This window comes from Macrobrachium nipponense, chromosome 32 (genome assembly GCF_015104395.2).
Source record: "Macrobrachium nipponense isolate FS-2020 chromosome 32, ASM1510439v2, whole genome shotgun sequence".
Lineage (NCBI taxonomy): Eukaryota > Metazoa > Arthropoda > Malacostraca > Decapoda > Palaemonidae > Macrobrachium > Macrobrachium nipponense.
This window is the reverse complement of record NC_061094.1, coordinates 19,683,794-19,703,384: the sequence shown is the minus strand read 5'-3', so window position 1 is coordinate 19,703,384 and position 19,591 is coordinate 19,683,794. Positions and strand designations below refer to the sequence as shown.

Here is a 19,591-nt window from a genome sequence, read left to right as displayed (position 1 = left end):
TACTACCGCTGATCAGTTCGGTTGCTTCCCTATAGCATCTCTCTGATCAGTTGGTTTTAGCCCTGTGGGCCTGTATGCTACCGCTTTTCAGTTCAAGTTGCTTCCCGATAGCTTCTCTCTGATCAGTTGGTTGGCCTAGGTTTGGTTATCGTATCTCAGTTTACCGCCTCGTGGTCACTTCGTGATCACGGGACAGCCAGACGCCTGCCCAGTCACCCTTCCCCCCCTCCCGCTCTTCCATAGAGTCGTCGGGCGGGGGTGGGTCGGTCTGCCCATGCTCGCTCCGCATACCCGAGCCTGCCTCCCTCTCTCCCCTCAGGCGGAGGGGCTAGGGAGTCGGGACAGACCCAGACTGGTCTCGACCTCTCCGGCTTCTCGGTCGGCGGGTGGTAGTTGTGGGGGGTGGGCCCTGGCCCCCCTCTGTTACTACCTTGGTCGCTCCGGGCTAGCTCGAGCATGTATGTCCTCTCGCCCTTTCCTCCTTACTAGAGCTCCTCCCTGATCGAGTCCTGGTATCCAGCGGAAGGGGCTAGTCCACCCAGCGAGTGGACCGGAACCATACAGTAGGTCACTACTAACCTTACCGTATTGCTGAGTTACTACACTCCGCTTCACACTGGACCTAGTCCGGTTCGCTTGTGTTTAGGTTTAAGTTATCTATAAGTTTATCTTAAGTACCTTAAACCATCCCCCCCTCCCTTTCATTTCTTACCGGATCTCTCCGGGTATTATAGCCTATTCAGGCAATGCAGGGAGGGGTTATGCCCAAATTTTTCCGAGCTCCGGCATGTAACGGAGTTCTTTTGTCCTTTAGTCTGTAAGTGATGCCTTTTAAGATACTCATGTGTCTTCCACTTACAGGCCACCAACTGTGAGCATCCGGATGTTCCGCTACACTTCAGGACCCCTGTGGACACGAAGTTTGCGGTCCCATGCTCCATGCGCGACTCCGCACGGGGACATTCCAGGTCTTGGTACCATGAGACGTGTACCATATGTTACGATCTGGTGAGCCAGCTTTTGGAAGGGGTAAGTATTCCATCTCCAGTAGCTGCTCCGCTCTTTTTTAGTGCTTAAGTTTTCATCATTACTTTAACTTAACGGCATCTAGTTTAAGTTATACTCTAAGTTTTAGTTTTAAGTGATTCTTAAATCTAAAATACGCCCTCTCTTACAGGCTCCGGCAGTAAGGGATACCGCACTGGCTACCCTGCGGGCCTGGGTCGGAGGTTTTGGCAAGAAACGCCGCCAAGGGTCAGCCCTACATCCCGAGAAGCGGTTAGCACTATTAATCTTCCCCGGAGGCAAGGCGACAGGTTACGTCGACCCAGTAGAGGCGGACCCGACTATCGCCTTCATCCAACAACAGCTGGCGGCCTCCTTAACTGAACAAGACCAGGATATCTCCAGGATGTCGCAACCCTGGATATTAATGTTGAACCGATGGTAGGTATAGACGACCTGTTGGTCGAGGTAAGTAAGGTGGGCACCCAAGGGTCGCCCTTGGGTGTGACTGTTTCTTCTACCCCTGCAACCTCTCCATCCTTCCAAGGCTTTACGGGTGATGAATTATATACTCCTCCTGAGGCTTCGGTTAGACCTAAGGTCAAGGCTAAAGTGATGACCTTGACTAAGACGTCATCGTCGTCTAAGAAGACGTCCTCGTCTTCTTCTCACGTAAGTCTCCGGCTCACAATCCCGGCCAGACAGGTCTAAAGCTTCTAGCTCCGGCTCTAAGTCCTCAAAAAGTAAATCAAGGAGAGATCTCGCACTCCGGCAGAATCACCAGTTCCGCTACCATTGGTTCCAATCAGAGCCACCCCTCCCCACCTCCTCCGCAGCAGCTCCGGCTTTGGACTCCAATGCTGGCCTGTTGCAACAGGTGGGCGACCTAGTTGGGTCCCTAAAGAGTAGTATGGAACAAATGATCTCTCGCCTGTCGGATAGGATCACTTCCCAAGATACTATTATAGCCGGGCTAAGAGAAGCTCCTCTAGCCTCTCCCTCACTTTCCAACACAAGTGGAACTCAGCTTCCTCCGTATGACTCACTTCCTGCTTTCTCTATGAACAACCCCATGGAGAGTAGCGTCATACGCCCCTTCCAGGACGGTCTCGTCTCCATACCGGAGTTTGGAACTCGAAGAATAGAGGACTTCGAGTTCTACCCGGAAGGCCTACAGCCTCCTTTCATAGGCTACGCAAGGCTCACGCCTTCGGCTATGGTTCGGGACGATAGGGTACCAAAGGAGACAGTCCTCTATTCACGAGACCAGGCTCAGAGAGAATGGCTCAGATGTTTAGAGGACATGGATTGTTCTAACACCAAGATACAACCATTTAAAAGTCCCTTTACCATTTTCACAATGGATGAGATACCCCGCTCCCGTTCCTAACCAAGATAGCAAGGTCGACCATCTCAGCGGCCCAGAAGGGGGAACCCATGCCTCAGTTGAAAGAAGCAGATCCCACATCTCCGTTACTCCCTTCAATTGGAGAATTGTGGGAAGACTTGCCGAATACATTCTCAGCTGGCAAACTCAAACCGGACTGTGCTATGGAGCAGTTTGGTGAAAAGCTACCCAGGCTCCCAGATAGTCTTATTCAGGCTGAATTTGACGCAAAATACGACTAGCCAGATCAAATCAAACTCTATGGCTATGTCTGAGGTAGCAACCATGCCTATGGATCAGAACCAATTTTTAAGCTTATGACCAAAGCCCTGACTCAAACGGTGCAGTCAGATATGTTCGAGTTTGCCACTGCTAGAACGAATTGTAGGAAGCATGTCATGCTAGAGGCAACCATTCGACATGAGCCGAATAGGTTACTCTCCTCTAACATCTGGGCGCAGATCTCTTCCCAGAGGCTATGGTTAAGGAAGTCCAGCAGAGGCTACGAGGTGAACCAGAGCCTTAAGGACCGTGGGGCCTTACGGCTAGGAGGAGGCAAGACCTGACACCTAAAGGTAAGGGACAGAGGAAACCAGGCGTTTCCAACCTTACCAGAAGAAGCAACCACGCTTTACCTCAAGTTCCAGCAGTGCCGTTAGTGCAGACAGCCCAACCTTCCACTTCTAAGGGTCAATCACAGCCAATTTTATGTGATATCCCCTCAAGCCTCAACCCTCTACCTCATACGCCATCTCTCCAGCTTACAATCAAGCCTTCGAGAGTCAAGCTTCTCAGAAGTATGACCGCTCGGGTAAGGGAGGCAGAGGTAAGCGGTCCTTTCGTGGGAGAGGATCGGGAGGAGGCCCCTTTAATAGGGGAAAGCACTTCAGAGGAGGCCGAGGCGGTTACCAGAACCAATGAAGAACTTCAGGTAGGAGGGAGGCTGTTTCACACTTTCGCCACCGGTGGAACTTCAGCCAGTGGGCTCAGAGCATAGTGTCAAAAGGGCTGGGTTGGAGCTGGTTGACGAACCCACCTCCAGCCAGACCTTTCCGTCAACTTCCTTCCAAAGAATTGACAGAGTACGCAGAGGACCTCCTTCAGAAAGGAGCTATAGCGAGAGTCAAGAAGAGATTCAATTTCAAGGTCGCTTGTTCAGCGTGCCAAAGAAAGGCTCACAAAAAAGAAGTAATAATTAGACTTGTCCCGCTTAAACTTAGCCATCCGCTGCGACAAGTTCAAGATGCACGATCTCACAGGTGCGGACCTTACTTCCCCGTGGGGCCGTCACCACCTCTATCGATCTTACAGACGCCTACTATCATATCCCTATTGCAAGACACTTCCGTCCGTATCTGGGATTCAAGATAGGAGACCAGACATTCTCCTTCAAGGTAGTTCCATTCGACTCAACGTGGCACCCAGGGTGTTCACGAAGCTAGCGGAAGTGGTAGTGCAACAAACTCAGATCGCAAGGGATTATGGTAGTGGCGTATCTCGACGATTGGTTGATCTGGGCCCCATCAGTCGAGGAATGCAACAAGGCTACACTGAAAGTGATCCCAGTTCCTAGAAATATCTAGGATTCAAGATAAACAAGTCCAAGTCAAGACTCACTCCAGAGGTTCAAACTTTCAGTGGCTAGGCATTCAATGGAATCTATCCTCCCACACTCTGTCGATTCCATCTACCAAAAGGAAAGAAATAGCGAAGTCAGTCAAGCAATTTCTAAGTCACAAACTAGCATCAAGGAGAGCTCAGGAAAGGATCCTCGGCTCTCTCCAGTTGCATCAGTAACGAACGTCTTAATGAAAGCCAAACTGAAAGACCTAACCAGGATCTGGCGCTTCGCGAGCAAATGTCAGGTCCAGGGACAAGCTATCCTCAGTGCCTCTGATTCTAAAGAATCGGCTCGGCCGTGGGCAAAAGTCAAGAATCTATCAGTGTCAGTACCCTTCAGTTCCCTCCACCAGGGATCACCATCCACACAGACGTCTCCTTAAGCGGCTGGGGAGGGTATTCCCAGGTCAAAAAGGTTCAAGGGATTTGGTCACTCCAGTTCCGTCAGTTCCATATAAAAACGTACTGGAGGCAATGGCAGTGTTCTTGACTCTAAAAAGGTTACACCCACCAAGTACTCCCCACATAAAGCTAGTCCTGGACAGCGCAGTGGTAGTACATTGTATAAACGAGGAGGCTCCAAGTCACGTCATCTAAATCACGTCATGGTAGCCATCTTCTCCCTGGCAGACAAGTTCAGTTGGCATCTTCCTCCACTCACATAGCTGGAGTGAGAAACGTCATAGCAGACGACCCTATCCCGATCAGTACCCCTAGAGTCGGAATGGTCACTAGACAACAGTTCGTTCCAATGGATCCTTCAAAGAGTCCCAGGGGCTACAGGTGGATCTCTTCGCATCCCAAGCGAACCACAAACTACCGTGTTATGTAGCCCCCAACCTGGACCCTCTGGCTTACGCCACGGACGCCCTGGCTCTGGACTGGAACAACTGGGAGAAGATTTACGTCTTCCCTCCAGTGAATCTCCTTATGAAAGTATTGAACAAATCAGGACATTCAAGGGTCAAGTGGCTCTAGTAGCCCCAGACTGGACGAAGAGCAATTGGTATCCCCTAATTCTGGAACTGGGCCTTCGTCCTCTTCGGATCCCCAGTCCCAAGCTCTCCCAGTCAGTACAAACGAAGACTGTGTTCGCTTCCTCAGGGATTCTCAAAACCCTAACTTTATGGATTTCATGAAGTTTGCGGCAAAAAAAGAGATGCGAATATTGACCCTCAGAATATTCTCTTCTTGGAATCCGATAAAAGGGATTCAACTTTGAGGCAGTATGATGCTGCTGTCAAAAAGTTAGCAACCTTCCTGAGAGAGTCAGATATCAGAATCATGACAGTTAATTCAGCTATATCCTTCTTCAGATCCTTATTTGAAAAGGTTTAGCAGCTAGCACGATTACGACAAACAAGTCAGCCTTGAAAAAGATATTTCAATTTGGATTTAACATAGACTTGACGGATACCTACTTCTCGTCTATTTCCTAAGGCATGTGCTAGACTTAGGCCTTCTGTGAGGCCTACGTCAGTTTCATGGTTCTTAACGATGTTCTAAAAACTGGCTTCCGAAACCGATAATGACACATGCTCGTTTATGATGCTCCTAAGGAAAACCCTATTTTTATTAAGCCTGGCTTCAGGAGCAAGAATTTCAGAACTGTCGGCTTTATCCAGAGATCCGGATCATATTCAATTCCTTCCACAGGGAAGTCCTACTTTCTCCGGAACGTAGCTTTTTGGCAAGAATGAAGATCCTTTGATGAGGTGGGAACCTTGGAAAGTACTACCTCTTCCACAAGATGTATCCCTTTGTCCAGTTTCAACCTTACGAGCCTTTCTATCCAGGACCTCCTCATCCTCATCGGGGCCCCTCTTTAAGAGGGAAAAAGGTGGAACTTTATCCATTAAAGGCATCAGGCAACAAATCCTGTACTTTATTAAACAAGCCAATCCTGACTCTTCCCAAAAGCACATGATGTCAGAGCAGTAGCCACCTCAATTAATTATTTTCCAACACATGAACTTCGATGAGTTGAAAAAGTATACCGGATGGAAATCGCCGACAGTGTTCAAACGTCATTACCTTAAGTCCTTGGAAGCTCTGAAATTTTCAGCAGTAGCAGCGGGAAACATAGTTTCCCCTGACTCTAGTTAATTTGTAGTAGAAGATTCAGTCCTCCTTTCTACCTGACTTCACCCAACAGTCCGTCTATTCCTACCGTGTTCATTACATTCACCTTTGTGCCTAGCTGCTTTTATGATGATGTAGTGGGTGCCCCTTATTTTTTTTTTTGTTTTTTTTTTTTTTGCTAGGGACACTCACAGATGATTATGGATATTGATCTCATGGATGTTACCCCCGCCCCCTTATTTTTATGCTAGGGGATACATCAATTTATAATGGTTACGGGTTTTGTATATTAAGTTCATATACATTCCTTATATATCATTGTTGATTAATTTGTTCATTTGATTGTTTTAATTGCTATTATATTTTTGATACATGCCTTTACACAGATACCATTTTGTTACATGTAAGCCAATTTACCTCTGTACATATGTAAATTACCTTATGTTAAGAAACATGTTTAGAATTAAGGGTAATTTAAGCATATTTTTATTTTGTATCACTGTGTATTTGTATCTTTTTAGCAATTATATTCTTTTTATATTTACTTTATTTTTTATTTGAGACCTATTCTGATTTATTTTATTACTTTTGTTTACAATCTTGTGCTATTTCTCTGGTACGATTTCGCGCAGCGACACGAGCTGAGCCAGAAAAGGGATTTTGACGTAAGGAAAAATCTATTTCTGGGCGATTGGCTCGTGTCGCCAGCAAAATCCCACCTACCCATCCCTTCGCCCAAGATTGTCTGCTAACTTCAGGATGGCCACCAGAGGCGCAGCAGTCCGGCAGCATGGGATGGAGTAGTAGTAGTACGAGCTGCTCACTCTGTGGGTCGGCTCTCCTCATGGAGGGTTTTTGTTGTGGGAGATTTCTATTGGTATTTGGCTCGTGGTAGTGGTCTCACTCGCCTAGTGTTCATACCGACACCCTCTTGGAGGTGTGAGCGAGTCAGTTATACTGACCTTTTTCTTTATTTTATTTATTCTCTGGTATGTGTTAGTACATTTACCCTAGAAATAATAGATTAAAGGATATTTCGCTGGCGACACGAGCCAATCGCCCCAGAAATAGATTTTTCCTTACGTCAAAATCCCTTTTTTTTTTCATAAATTCACCATAAATCGAAATATTGTGCTAGAGACTTCCAATTGGTTGCAAAATGAAGGTAAATGCTTGAATATTACTAGAATATAAGCGTTTTAGCTTACAATTGCGTTTTTCGACCATTTCGGTATAGTCAAAGTTGACCGAAGGTTGAAATTTTGGCAATTATCGTTATTTATATGAAAATATCTCAAAACTGATAAAAGCTACAACAATGGGTTGTTTTTAGTTGTATTGTGCATGAAATTGCGCACATTTCCATATATACAACTTTGTATAACGGCTAATTTTAAAATGGTGCAAACATTACCACAATCGCATGTATGATTTTTTTCGGAAGAGTTACCGCGCGGACATAAGGAAAAAGTTTTTTCATAGATTCACCATAAATCGAAATATTGTGCTAGAAACTTCCAATTAGTTGCAAAATTAAGGTAAATGATTGAATATTACTAAAATATAAGAGTTGTAGCTTACAATTGCGTGTTTCGACCATTTCTGTAGAGTCAAAGTTGACCAAAGGTTGAAATTTTGGCAATTATTGTTATTTATATGAAAATATCTCAAAACTGATAAAAGCTACAATCATGAGTATTTTATTGTTGTATTCTACATAAAAATGCGCACATTTTCATATATAATACTTCATGTAACGGCTAATTTACTATGGTACAAAAATTATGTCAAAGTGACGAAATAATTTCCGAGATGTGTCACAGATACTTTTTAGTGTGGCAAGAAAGAAATTCGCGCTTGTGCGCCTGCGTAACGATTGTAAACAAAACAACACCTTGATCCGTGAACTCCCAGCATCCCCCAAGGCACGTGATTCAAAAGTTTTAGGCTGGTAGGCCTATAAGTATTTTTCCGCGAATTTAAAAAAAAACTTTTGTAAGTCGACGTAAAATACGTCCAGTCGGCACACGGGAGACAAAAAATGTCGACATAAAATACGTCCAGTCGGCGTAAGAGGGTTAATGTAAAAGACCGAGGGTTTGCATATCTTGTAGTAACATGACAATTTTCAAAAGTAAATTGTATTTTTCCTAACTAGTATATACTAACCTGGGTCCTTTGCACATTAGGTTCACCTCATGCCACCCCTCAATCTGATTCCTAGAGTGCGTATGTTTGGGTGGGTGGGACTCCCGCCTTCTGAACGATAGTTAAACTACCCAACCAATTTGTTCAAAAGTCTAGCGGTCATTTTCCAGCTTTGCCAAAAGTAATTCCTAATGTGTCAAGGACCTCAGGTTTTTATAGTTAGGAAAAATATAATTTTCTTTTAAAAGTTGTCATTTTGCCCAAGGAAGGAATGGTTCCCGGACCTACTGCAACTGTTAGTGGAATTTCTGAGGCTCCTGCTACAAAAACCATCACTGTGCAAACAGCCCCACTTTTTCAGGTTCCTTGTCAGTGAAGGGATTTTCAAAGCAGCCTGCAGAAGCTATTGCTGGATTCAGACAGCCTTCTAGTAAGCTTTACTAGTCCAAGTTGACAGTTTTCTGAAGATGGCGCAGCTGCCATGATGTCTCTTTTTTGGAGAAGTCTACAAGTCAGATAGCTGACTTCCTGCTGCCTGAGGACTTCCAGGAAGCTGTCGACCTTCAATATCAAGGGGTATAGGACTGTGCTAACCAAGACCTAAATGACCTAATCAAATTTTATGACTCTATCAAGCAAGAGAATTCTGACATTGTCACCTGGAATTTAGATGTCATTTTGAAATGGCTCTCAGGTCCATCGTAAGAACTGCTTCACTCTGTCTCCCTGATGAACCTGACAAAGAAGACCCTCTTCCTTGTGGACGCGGCTACCACCAATGTATAAGTGAGCTCCAAGCAATGGATAAGAGAGTTAGCTTTTCACAAGGGGATTGCAGTATGCTCCATCTCTTGGGTTCCTTGCCAAGAATGAGGACCCTTCTAATCTTTGGCTCCATTCATTCACCATTTAGAAATTTAATGGACATCCTCGGGCCAGAAGAAATGTTTCTCTGCCCTGAAAGAACCCTTAGGTATTACCTTCAAAGGATGGAGATGAGGGCCCTTTCGAACAACCTTTGGTGCTCTGTGAGGAGCCCTTCTCATCCACTTTCCAAGAATTCTCTCTGCTTTCTGAGAAGCTTGATTTCAAAATCTCACTCCCAGATTAAAGGTGTCTTGCTAATTTTTAAAGTGAAAGCCCATGAGGTCAGGGCTGTTGCTACATCTCTTGCATTCAGACATAATGTGTCCCTTTCAGGTATCCTGCAATGAATCGTTTGGAGATGCAAGTCAGTCTTTACTGCACACTATCTCAAGGATGTGGAGACAACTTTTGAAAATTGCAGTACATCAGGATCTTTATCCCTGGCCAGTGTGGTTTTGGGAGAGGAAGCACAGGGGCCCTTCTGTCACTCTACTGTTCCTTGCCTTGAAGTATGGGAAGCCTGAGTTTACAAAGTAGCTGGAGTGCCCACCAGTTTTTAGTGGTTTGGCTGGTGGTTTTTATTACAAGTGTAGGTAACAGCATTGTTGGTTTATTCTGGTCTACACCCAGGTCAAGGGCATCTCTCGTTGCAAAGTCCCCGCTTACTTAGGGGTGGCTCTGGGCTATACAGCCATGCCAACAACAGGTCAAGAGGAGCTTCCACCAGAGGCAGTAATTACCTTCAGTTGCTTTCTTCCCAGGTAAGGAAACAACATGCATTGTCTCAATGCTAGCAACTGTTTTATTTCAAAGTCATTTCCTTGATTAATGTTTTTGGGGTAGAATATGTCCATGGATCCCACCTCCTTTCAATATGGAATCATCTATGCAATTACATACTTTGTAGGTTACTTATATAAAAATGGCATTTTTATGATAAAGATTTATAGTATATACTTACCAAGTAATTACATAATCAGAGCACTCCCTCCTCTGCTTGCATGGACATAAGGGCACAAATGAAGTGAAGCTCTTTGCTAGTTGTTCTTCCCAGTCCCTGAAAGTGGGCATGGCATGTTACCTACACCAAAACAAATGCTAGTGCTACTGTGAAATTTAATTTTTAGACTGGAAACAAATAGTTATGCACTAATCACTTGGTAATTTTATATAGTTATGCACTAATCACTTGGTAATTTTATATAAAAGTTTATTTTATCATAAAAATGTCATTTTTTTCATCATTCTTGCTTAGAAACCCATCATCATCTCGACCTCCCTTCTGAATAACACATCAAACATGTAATTAATGAGGCTTTGTTGAAACAAAGAACAATATATGTTTATAACAAGATTTATTTGTTATAAATCTACCTCCTCTTCCCAGCCGTATAAGTTTTCCCATCTCGCACTGTCGACACTAAAAGTGAGGTTTTTGGTTGAGACACCTCTAAGGATCCAGACTTTATTTTCATAGCTAGATTACCTTTGTTTGTTATAGACATGTGAACCTAGGAGCATTCAATGTGTATGAACAAGGCATACATATAACTGATGATTTTTTCTGAAAAAATTTTCTGTTTTATAAACAGTATAGTATTCTTATTCATTCATTTCAGGTCACGCTAGGGCGCCAGGGAACTGTTATGCCAGAAGCTGGAAGTGTGGTGACTTGTCGAGTTTTAGAAGTCAATCCTAATCAGGCACGCGTATCAATATTATGTGTCGGTCCAAACAAGCTGCATTCACCAGTTTTAGGAACTGTAAGGAAATTGAATGTTAGAGAACACCAGATAGACACGGTGAGTGAACTATAGACCTTTATTTTGTCATAATACTTGTATAAGCTTAAACATTTAAAACTACTTTACCATATTTATTTGATGACATGGAATACCCCATGGCATATAAGACCCCTTTTGCAGAAGTTAATATTAAAAAAAAGATTTGCATTTACACTTAAGCATTTAATATTATGGAAATATGAAGCTGTAGTATGCCAGATGTTTAGACAAACATTCAACTAGGTCAAATGAAAAAATCCTTTTAATAATAATTTTTGTACATGAACTTCCCTGTCAGATATACACATAGCTATAGTCTCCGACGTCCCGACAGAATTTCAAATTCGCGGCACACGCGACAGGTAGGTCAGGTGGTCTACCTTTCCCGCCGCTGGGAGGCGGGTGTATGAACCAATCCCGTTTTCGGATCATTTCGTCTCGCTTGCCTGGAGTTCATTTTGGAAGGATTTTTTGGTGACGTACTCTCTCTTTTTGGCTTGGCATACGCTGTTTGTGGACCATTTTTGACTTTGCTCTGGATTTTGCTTTAATCATGTCTGATTTAGATAATGTAGTTAAGACTCCTGTTGTGTTTAGGGTTTGTTCTGTTGAAGTATGTAAGGATCTTGGCTGCTCTCCAAAGAAGAAGCGGGGAAAACGATGTTTGCCTTTCCACTGTCTAAACTGTCTGGGCGTACTGGCTTTTGGTACGAGACAGGAGAACCATTGGGTCTGGGTCTCCCATCTTTGGCCGACACAGATTTTTCAGCACTAGTGGATGCGACCAGGAGATCAGCTCTTAACTCGGCGAAGACTACGTGGGCCATGAATGAGCTTGATCACATTCTGAAAGGAATGTTTAAGGTCCTAGAAGTTTTTAACTTCTTAGATTGGTCTCTGGGAGTCTTAGCTAGGAAGACTCAGGCTCCAGAGGTTATTTCTCCTGAGGATCTTCACTGCATATTATCCTGTATGGATAAGTCAGTAAGGGACGGAGCGAGCGAGATCGCTTCTTTGTTTGGTGCGGGAGTGGTCAAGAAGAGGGCAGTGTACTGCTCCTTCTTGACAAAGTCGGTTTCGCATGCTCAGCGGTCTTCTCTTCTGTTTTCGCAACTCTCGACTCAGCTTTTTCCCAAGAAGTTAGTCCAGGATATCTCGACATCACTTTCAGCCAAGGCTACCCAGGACCTTCTGGCTCAGTCGGCGAGGAAGCCTCGTCCCTCTTTTCCAGTCAAGAGTAGGAAGGAAAAGACAGTAACTCAGGAACCCTTTCGAGGGGGTTCTTCCTCCAGACCCTCCTCTTTTAGGGAACAAAGGCCCAGCAGGAGAGGGAAGACCTTCACTAAATCAGTCAAAACAACTAAATAGGGATCAAGTCCTTCGTAAGACTCAGATTCCACCCACCAAGAAGTGAGTCTTCCTATTGTAAAGGACCAATGGTTTGTATTCGTATCGGAACAAATAAGGGATTTTGACAGAGGAAAAATCTATTTCTGGGCGAGAGACCTGTGCCACCCAGTGAAATGCTCCTTATAGCATCATTTCTAAGGTATAAAACTGCTATATATACCAGAGAAAAAAGTTGCATGGAATGCCGGGCATATGCCTAGCTCGCTCACCCATATAGGGTGTCTGTATAGTAACTGGGGCGTGAAAAACCACTCTCAGAGGTCTCTTACCAATTAGTTATCTCCTCTCCCAACATCCCCCGTTACTACGAGGTGCCGTTCTACATCCCACCACTGCCCGCCACCACCCCTACCACCCATGCATACCCAAACATTCCTCATAGCATCCCAAGCTTGGACTAGTCTAGGGTGAGGAAAAACAAAGGGTGGGTTCACTGGGCGGCACAGGTCTCTCGCCCAGAAATAGATTTTTCCTCTGTCAAAATCCCTTTTCTGGGCTCAACCTGTGCCGCTCCGTGAAATAGTAACAGAGAATTGGTCCAATAGCTTGTAATTAGTTACCTGAAAAGGAATAGAATAAAAACTAGGATATATAAAGAAGGAACTTTAATACCTTATCAAAATATATAATCTAATACAAACTGACATAAAAGTAATCAGTTATCAAAACTTATTCAGGAAAAACATTTCCAAAAGAAAATAGAGGTGTCTACTAGTAACCTTTATACAAGACAAATATACATACTATAATGGTACTCAAAATGAGAGGTTCAAGAATTTCTTGGAAATCATCAAAAGATATCACAATATATCTTAATACTATACAAGTTACATCCAATAAACTAAATGTTGAGTACCAGGACAGGTTAATTACAATACAGGTGAGTACCAAATCTAATTTAATTACAGGGGAGTAACAAGGCTAAGGCAGGGAAAATACATGAGGCGGGTAGGGGAGAAAGAAAGGTAAGGAATACTAATGAATTAACTACTTAACATGGTTCTGATATATCAGGAGGAACTACATTTCCTGCTGCCACTGTTGCAAATTTTAGGGCTTCCAAGGATTTTAAGTAATGGCGTTTAAATACTAATGGTGATTTCCAACCTGTATACTTTTTTAAATCTTCAAAATTCATATGGTGAAAATAATTAACTGACGTGGCTACTGCTCTAATATCATGAGCATGTGGAATTGATTCTGGATTAGCTTGTTTGATAAAATAAAGAATCTGCTGTCTAATTCCTTTTAAGGAAATGTTTCCTCCATTTTCTCTAATAAATAAAGGGCCTGAAGACTTATTAGAAGTTCTGTTCAGATAAACTTTCAAAGTGTTAACTGGACATAAGGATGGGTCCTGTGGAAGTGGAACAATCTTCCACGGTGACCATCGGTTCTGTGGATCCTCATTCATTGCTAAGAATCTCTTGTCTGGAAAGATTTGTACTTCCCCAGATGCGAGAAAAACAATATGATTCGGTTCTCTAGATAATGCTGAAAGTTCAGATATTCTGGCTCTAGATGCTAAACTTACCAAAAATAAAGTTTTTCTAAACAGTGTTATGTATGAACACGAATCATTATTGGTTTCAGAGGCCAGTTTAAGAACATTTAAAAACCAGGAAACTGTGTGGGAGCGGGTTACTGGTTTTAGTCTGGCGCAAGCTTTTGGGATTGATGAAAAATATGAACCTGTAAGATTAATATTAAACCCAATCTGAAATATCTTCTTCAAGGCAGATTTAATTATTGTAATTGTATTAGCTGCTAATCCTGTTTCAAACAGGGTCCTAAAAAAGGTAACTGCTAGATTCCGAGTTATTGCTCTAACCTTAGAATCTCTTAAGAACTTTGCTAGTTTTCTTACAGCTGAATCATATTGACGAAGGGTTGATTCTCTTTTATCTGACTCTAGAAACAAGGTATTTAGAGGATCAATGTCAGCATCTTTGTGCTGCAAATTTCATAAAGTCCATAAAGTTAGGGCACTCCGAATTCTTGAGGAAGCTAACACACTGCGAGTTTGTACTACTTGTGTCAACTTGGGATCTGGGATCCGCCGAGGGAGGAGTCCTAGTTCTACCATCAGAGGAAACCAATTGCTCTTGGGCCAATTGGGGGCTACCAGATCTATCTGACCTTTGAAAGTCCTGAGTTTGTCTGGTACTTTCATTAACATGTTTATCGGAGGGAACAGATAAATTCTTTGCCAGGTGTTCCAATCTATGGACATGGCGTCCGTGGCATAGGCCAGAGGGTCCAGGTTGGGAGCAACATAACATTTTAGTTTGTTGTTGGATTCCGTGGCGAATAGGTCCACCTGAAGGTTCGGAATCTGTTGACAAATCCAATTGAATGAATCTTTGTCCAATGACCATTCCGACTCCAGCGGAGTTGTCCTTGAAAGTGCGTCTGCTATCACATTTTTCACTCCTGCCAGGTGTACAGCTGACAGGTGCCATTGGTTTCTTGTTGCAATTGCAAAGATTGCTATCATCACATGATTTATGTGACTTGATTTGGATCCCCCTCTGTTTAAGCAATGGACTATTACTTCGTTGTCCAGAATTAATCTGATGTGTTGTTTCTTTGCCGGGGCTAGTTTCTTCAGAGTTAAGAATACTGCCATGGCTTCCAATATGTTGATGTGGAGTTGACGCAACGTTACTGACCACAAGCCTTGGACTTTTTCGTATTGGGAGTAACCTCCCCAACCGCTTAGAGAGGCATCTGTGTGTATTACCAACTCTGGTGGTGGAAATCGTAGGGGAATCGATTTTGCCAGATTCTTGGCTGGCCTTGGTCCAAGGTAGCAGTCTTTTCTTTAGTATTTGTGGGATTAGAGATATTTTGTCTCGTTTCCTCTTGTTCGCCTTGGATCGCCATACCCGATTTATATCTTTCAGTTTTGCCTTCAGTAATGTGTCTGTTACTGATGCAAACTGAAGTGAGCCTAGAATTCTTTCTTGTCTTCTCCTGGACATTAATTTGTCCTTGAGAAAACTTTTTGTCTTCTTTGCTATTTCTTTCCTCTTTGTTGAGGGAAGAGATAGTCTGTGTGTGATTAGGTTCCATTGCAGTCCTAACCATTGAAAACGTGCTGCTGGAGTTTATTTTGAAACCTAAGTGTTCCAAAAATTTTATGACCTTGTTTGTTGCCTTTATGCAATCCTCTACATTGCTGGCCCATATAAGCCAATCGTCTAGATAGGCCACTAACTGTATTCCTAGAGTTCTCAGCTCTTGGACTACTGTCTCTGCCAGCTTCGTAAATATCCTGGGCACTATACTGAGTCCGAATGGCATCACCTTGAATGAGTATGCCCTTCTGCCTAGTTTGAATCCTAGAAAGGGACGAAAATGCCTTGCTATCGGAACATGATAGTAAGCGTCTGTAAGATCTATAGAGGTGGTGACGGCCCCACGGGGAAGTAAGGTCCGCACCTGCGAGATAGTCAACATATGGAACTTGTCGCATCGAATGTAAGTATTCAGATGTGACAAGTCTAGAATCACCCTTCTTTGTTCTGAGTCTTTGGAATGCTGAACAAGCATCCTTGAAATTTCAAAGATTTTAGTTCTTTTACTGCATTCTTTTGCAAAAGATCTTTGGTGTATAGGTCCAGTTCTGCCGATGGAGCTTGATGAAAACTGGTTAGTGGAGGGGGCCCTTTTATCCAACTCCACCCCAGACCCTTGGATACTATGTTGGAAGCCCACTTGCTGAACTTCCACTGGCTCCGAAATTGTATAGTCTTCCCCCTACCTGAGATGTCTCAATGGTTTGAAGAGGGTCTGTTTCCTCGTCTGCCCCTGTATCCTCTGCCTCTTGTTGAAGTCCTTCCACCTCTATTATGAAAGTTACCTCTGGCTCTACTACCTCTGGCGTACCTATTGTACCCATGGAACACACCTTGTCTCAAAGGAGGGGTTAAAAGCCGGAGAAGGAGCTTGATGTTGAGGAGGCTGAGTCATCCAAACATATTGTTGTTGTTGGGGTTGGGATTTAGATGTAGACGGCTGAGTCCCTTGAGGTACAGGAATCGTCGCCTGAACGACAGCTTGGGGTTGTGGAGTCTGGTATGATTGGAAGTTCCTAAACCTCTTCCTGCCTCTTGTCTGATTTCCTGATTGTTCATATTTTCGTTTTGGCATCAGGCCCCAACGAACTTTGAGACTTTGATTGACCCTAGCAGCCTCACCTAAGACACTGTTAACAATGTCTTCCGGGAATAAGTCTGGGCCCCAAATTGAGGCTTTAATCAGTTTATTTGGCTCATGCCTTATTGTAGCTTCTGAAAGCACATGCTTTCTGCAATTACGGCATGCTACAGCGAAGTCATAGGCATCACTTTGAAGTGTGAGGAGGAGAGACTTGGTAAGGATCTTGAACAATGGCTCGTCTTTGTATATCAGTGAAGCCATTTCTGCCATTGTAGCGGAGTTGATCGATCTACTTAATGGAGTACGTGCCTCATACTCGATTCTGACCAAGGATTCTGGGAGTCTCGGAAGTTTGTCACTAAACTCTGTAGAGGCACAGTCAGTGTTCAGTTTCCCTGTGGTGAAAGTTGCTGGGGCGTCAACCCAGCATTCATGATCTCCTGGAAAAAGTAGAGAAGTCAACTCCGTCTCTCTTAGTTGTGGCATGGCTTGTTTTTCCTCCATAGCCGCCCTGAAGAGCCAGATCAACCACTTTTGTAGTACAAGGTGTCGGTGTTTGACCTTCTACTACAAACATTGTGTAAGAACTCTTATGGGGAGACAACATTGTGTTCACACACTCCCATTCGTTCAATGTCCGAACCCATGCCGACTGAGCCTGTTCCTTAGGATAGATCATCGTCTCCTTAGGAATCTTATCTAGTCTTACTAGCGCTTCCTCTGTCAGTCGAGCATATCCTGGGAAGGGAAACTGCAATCCCGGCGGGTAGAATTCAAAGTCATCTACCAGCCGAGTTCCACATCCTTCTATGGTTAACATGCCATCCACGAATGGTGCATGTAAAGCCAATCGCCACGGATTGCTCTTTACAAAAGCCGGAAGTTTGGAAGCGTCTGGCATCCCAAACTGTTGTTGTTGTGGCAGTCCGGTTCTCAGGAGATTTTCTATTATATTCTCCTGGTTTTGCAATCTCTGGGCAAAAGTGTCCATAGACTGCAACCGATCCGAGATGGTTCCAATCCGAGATTGGACCATACTTCCCATCCTCTCCATTAAAAGATTAGAGAAGGCAACTGGATCAAAGGAAGGTTCTGAAGCCTTAGGTTTGGAGCTCCTTGATCTCGACCCGTGATGTAGGGGAGTAGTTGCTACCGGAATCTCCGAAGACTTAGATGCAGTTAATGGAACTTGGTAAAGTGCTCGGTAACCTAGATGGTTTACTTGGCTTAGATAAGGCCTTCCTCAAGTGTTTGACTTTTGGGATTACTGAGCCTGGTTTGTCCCCAACCATGGTCTTTGCAGTAAACCCTTGAAAAGAAGCATGTGAAGATGTTAAAGATGTTGCAGGGCTAAGAACAGGAATCTTAGACCGCACACTACTTGCCCCACTTACCTCCCTACCTTGATCGCTGGCATCCAGAACCATTGGTTCTATGTCAAGGCTGATGGCCGCCACGTCTTCCAACACTTCTTCCCCCAGTCCCTCAAGATCTTCAGGCAAGGGCTGCGTGTCTTCCCTTATCTTGGCGATAATGGGTGCAGCCACTTCCTTGGGAACTGCCGCTGACATCTTGGCATTTGGGTAGAGGAGGGTGCATAACTCCTCTGATAGAATATAAGGTTTCTTAGCCTTGACGTTACGGCCAAACCCGCCAGTCCAGATCTTGAGGGTTGAAAGAGATGTGTTCTTGACAGCCTGTGGGGTCTGAAAAAGAAGTACTAATTAGGATTATCACTTTCTTAAAACTAAAGAAAATAATTTGTTCATTTGTTGAATACCATATCTCATAATTAGTAATGAAATATCTAAGTGCGTACTCACCAAGTCCGAGGTTATATCGGCAAAAAGCCCATAACAGATCTCACACGCATCCGGATGCCAGACGATGAGGTCATCGACCTGTACGGCGCAGGGTGCATGAGACCTGCAAACCTCATGTCCGCACCTTTGCTGAAGGACAGCTGCGCAAGCTGTCATCTGACAACGCACCACCTGTAAGGTAAATTGATACATAAGTATTCAATTTGTATATATAAACTACCGGAAGCCCCGGATTATTTATCGTAATCTTAAATTATAACATATATAGTCAAAATAGACTTCTGTATATTATAACTAAGTCTTAACATATACGGCTTGGTCATTTAGTCTATGAATCTTTCTATTCTGTTGAAAATTATGGCGGATCTAACTTTGTATTTATCCGCCTGCTCCGGGAAACTAAACCCACTTAAGGAAAAAAATATTCTCCCATGATTGTATCGCTACCAAGGTAGACATATACTGTATCAAATGGTATTGAGCGGCGGATACAGGTTACGTAGTCTGTCCGCCTGCTCCAAAATTTCGTGCATAGTAAACGAGAATTTCGTGCATAGTAAACAAGAGAATATAAGATTTTGTAGGCTACGTCTGTACGCCTCTTCCGAGATCGACCGACGAAATTCTATTTGTGTGTAATCTACGATATCAGAACAGGGTGAGATACCTGAATCTGATCAATACACTAAAATATTAGTGTGTAGAACTATTCTGGTTGTAACGGAATCAAAATAATGCGGCGGAAACCCGAAAGGGAAGACTGAGTGTACGCATAAGTTGCTCTATCCGGTGCTTTCGGAAGCCAATCGAAACCAGCTAGAAAAGCGTCACTGTCTTAACTCATGGTATGACCATATTGCTACATATTCCGTCGCTCCCGATATAGACTATAACTAAAGCCTAAAAGTAACCTAAATCGTGTGATAAAAGTTATCTCCCCGAAGGGGTACTAGGCGGAAGCGGCAGAGCGAACTGGTTCGTCGCGATCAAGTGGACCATATGACCGGTCAGGTGGGACAACCTTACTGATGATAAAGATCCACTTGAACTACGATATATGTAGCTTACAAAACTAAATGACCAAAATTAAAGTGAATAATAGATAATTAGGTAATAGTGGCACACAACGAATATAACATAATATTAAGCTAGACAAAAAATAAGCTGAGCGAATAGCCTAGGTCTCCAACATCGGGTGAGATACCGATATGGTCAGGTAGGCTATATCACTCTTAATAATATCTCTACGAAATCGGGTGATTTGCCGATTTAAGATGCAAAGATAAATTACGCTCAAAAGT

General features: G+C 43.6%; 1 protein-coding gene across 1 annotated transcript in view; it reads left to right on the top strand.

Moving 5' to 3' along the window:
• Positions 1–19,591, top strand: part of LOC135207256 (exosome complex component CSL4-like) — a 118,176-nt gene that overhangs the window by 64,393 nt on the left and 34,192 nt on the right. The window contains exon 3 of the mRNA XM_064238910.1: positions 10,729–10,911. Coding sequence (XP_064094980.1) covers positions 10,729–10,911 — 183 coding nt within the window. The remainder of the gene's footprint in view (positions 1–10,728; positions 10,912–19,591) is intronic.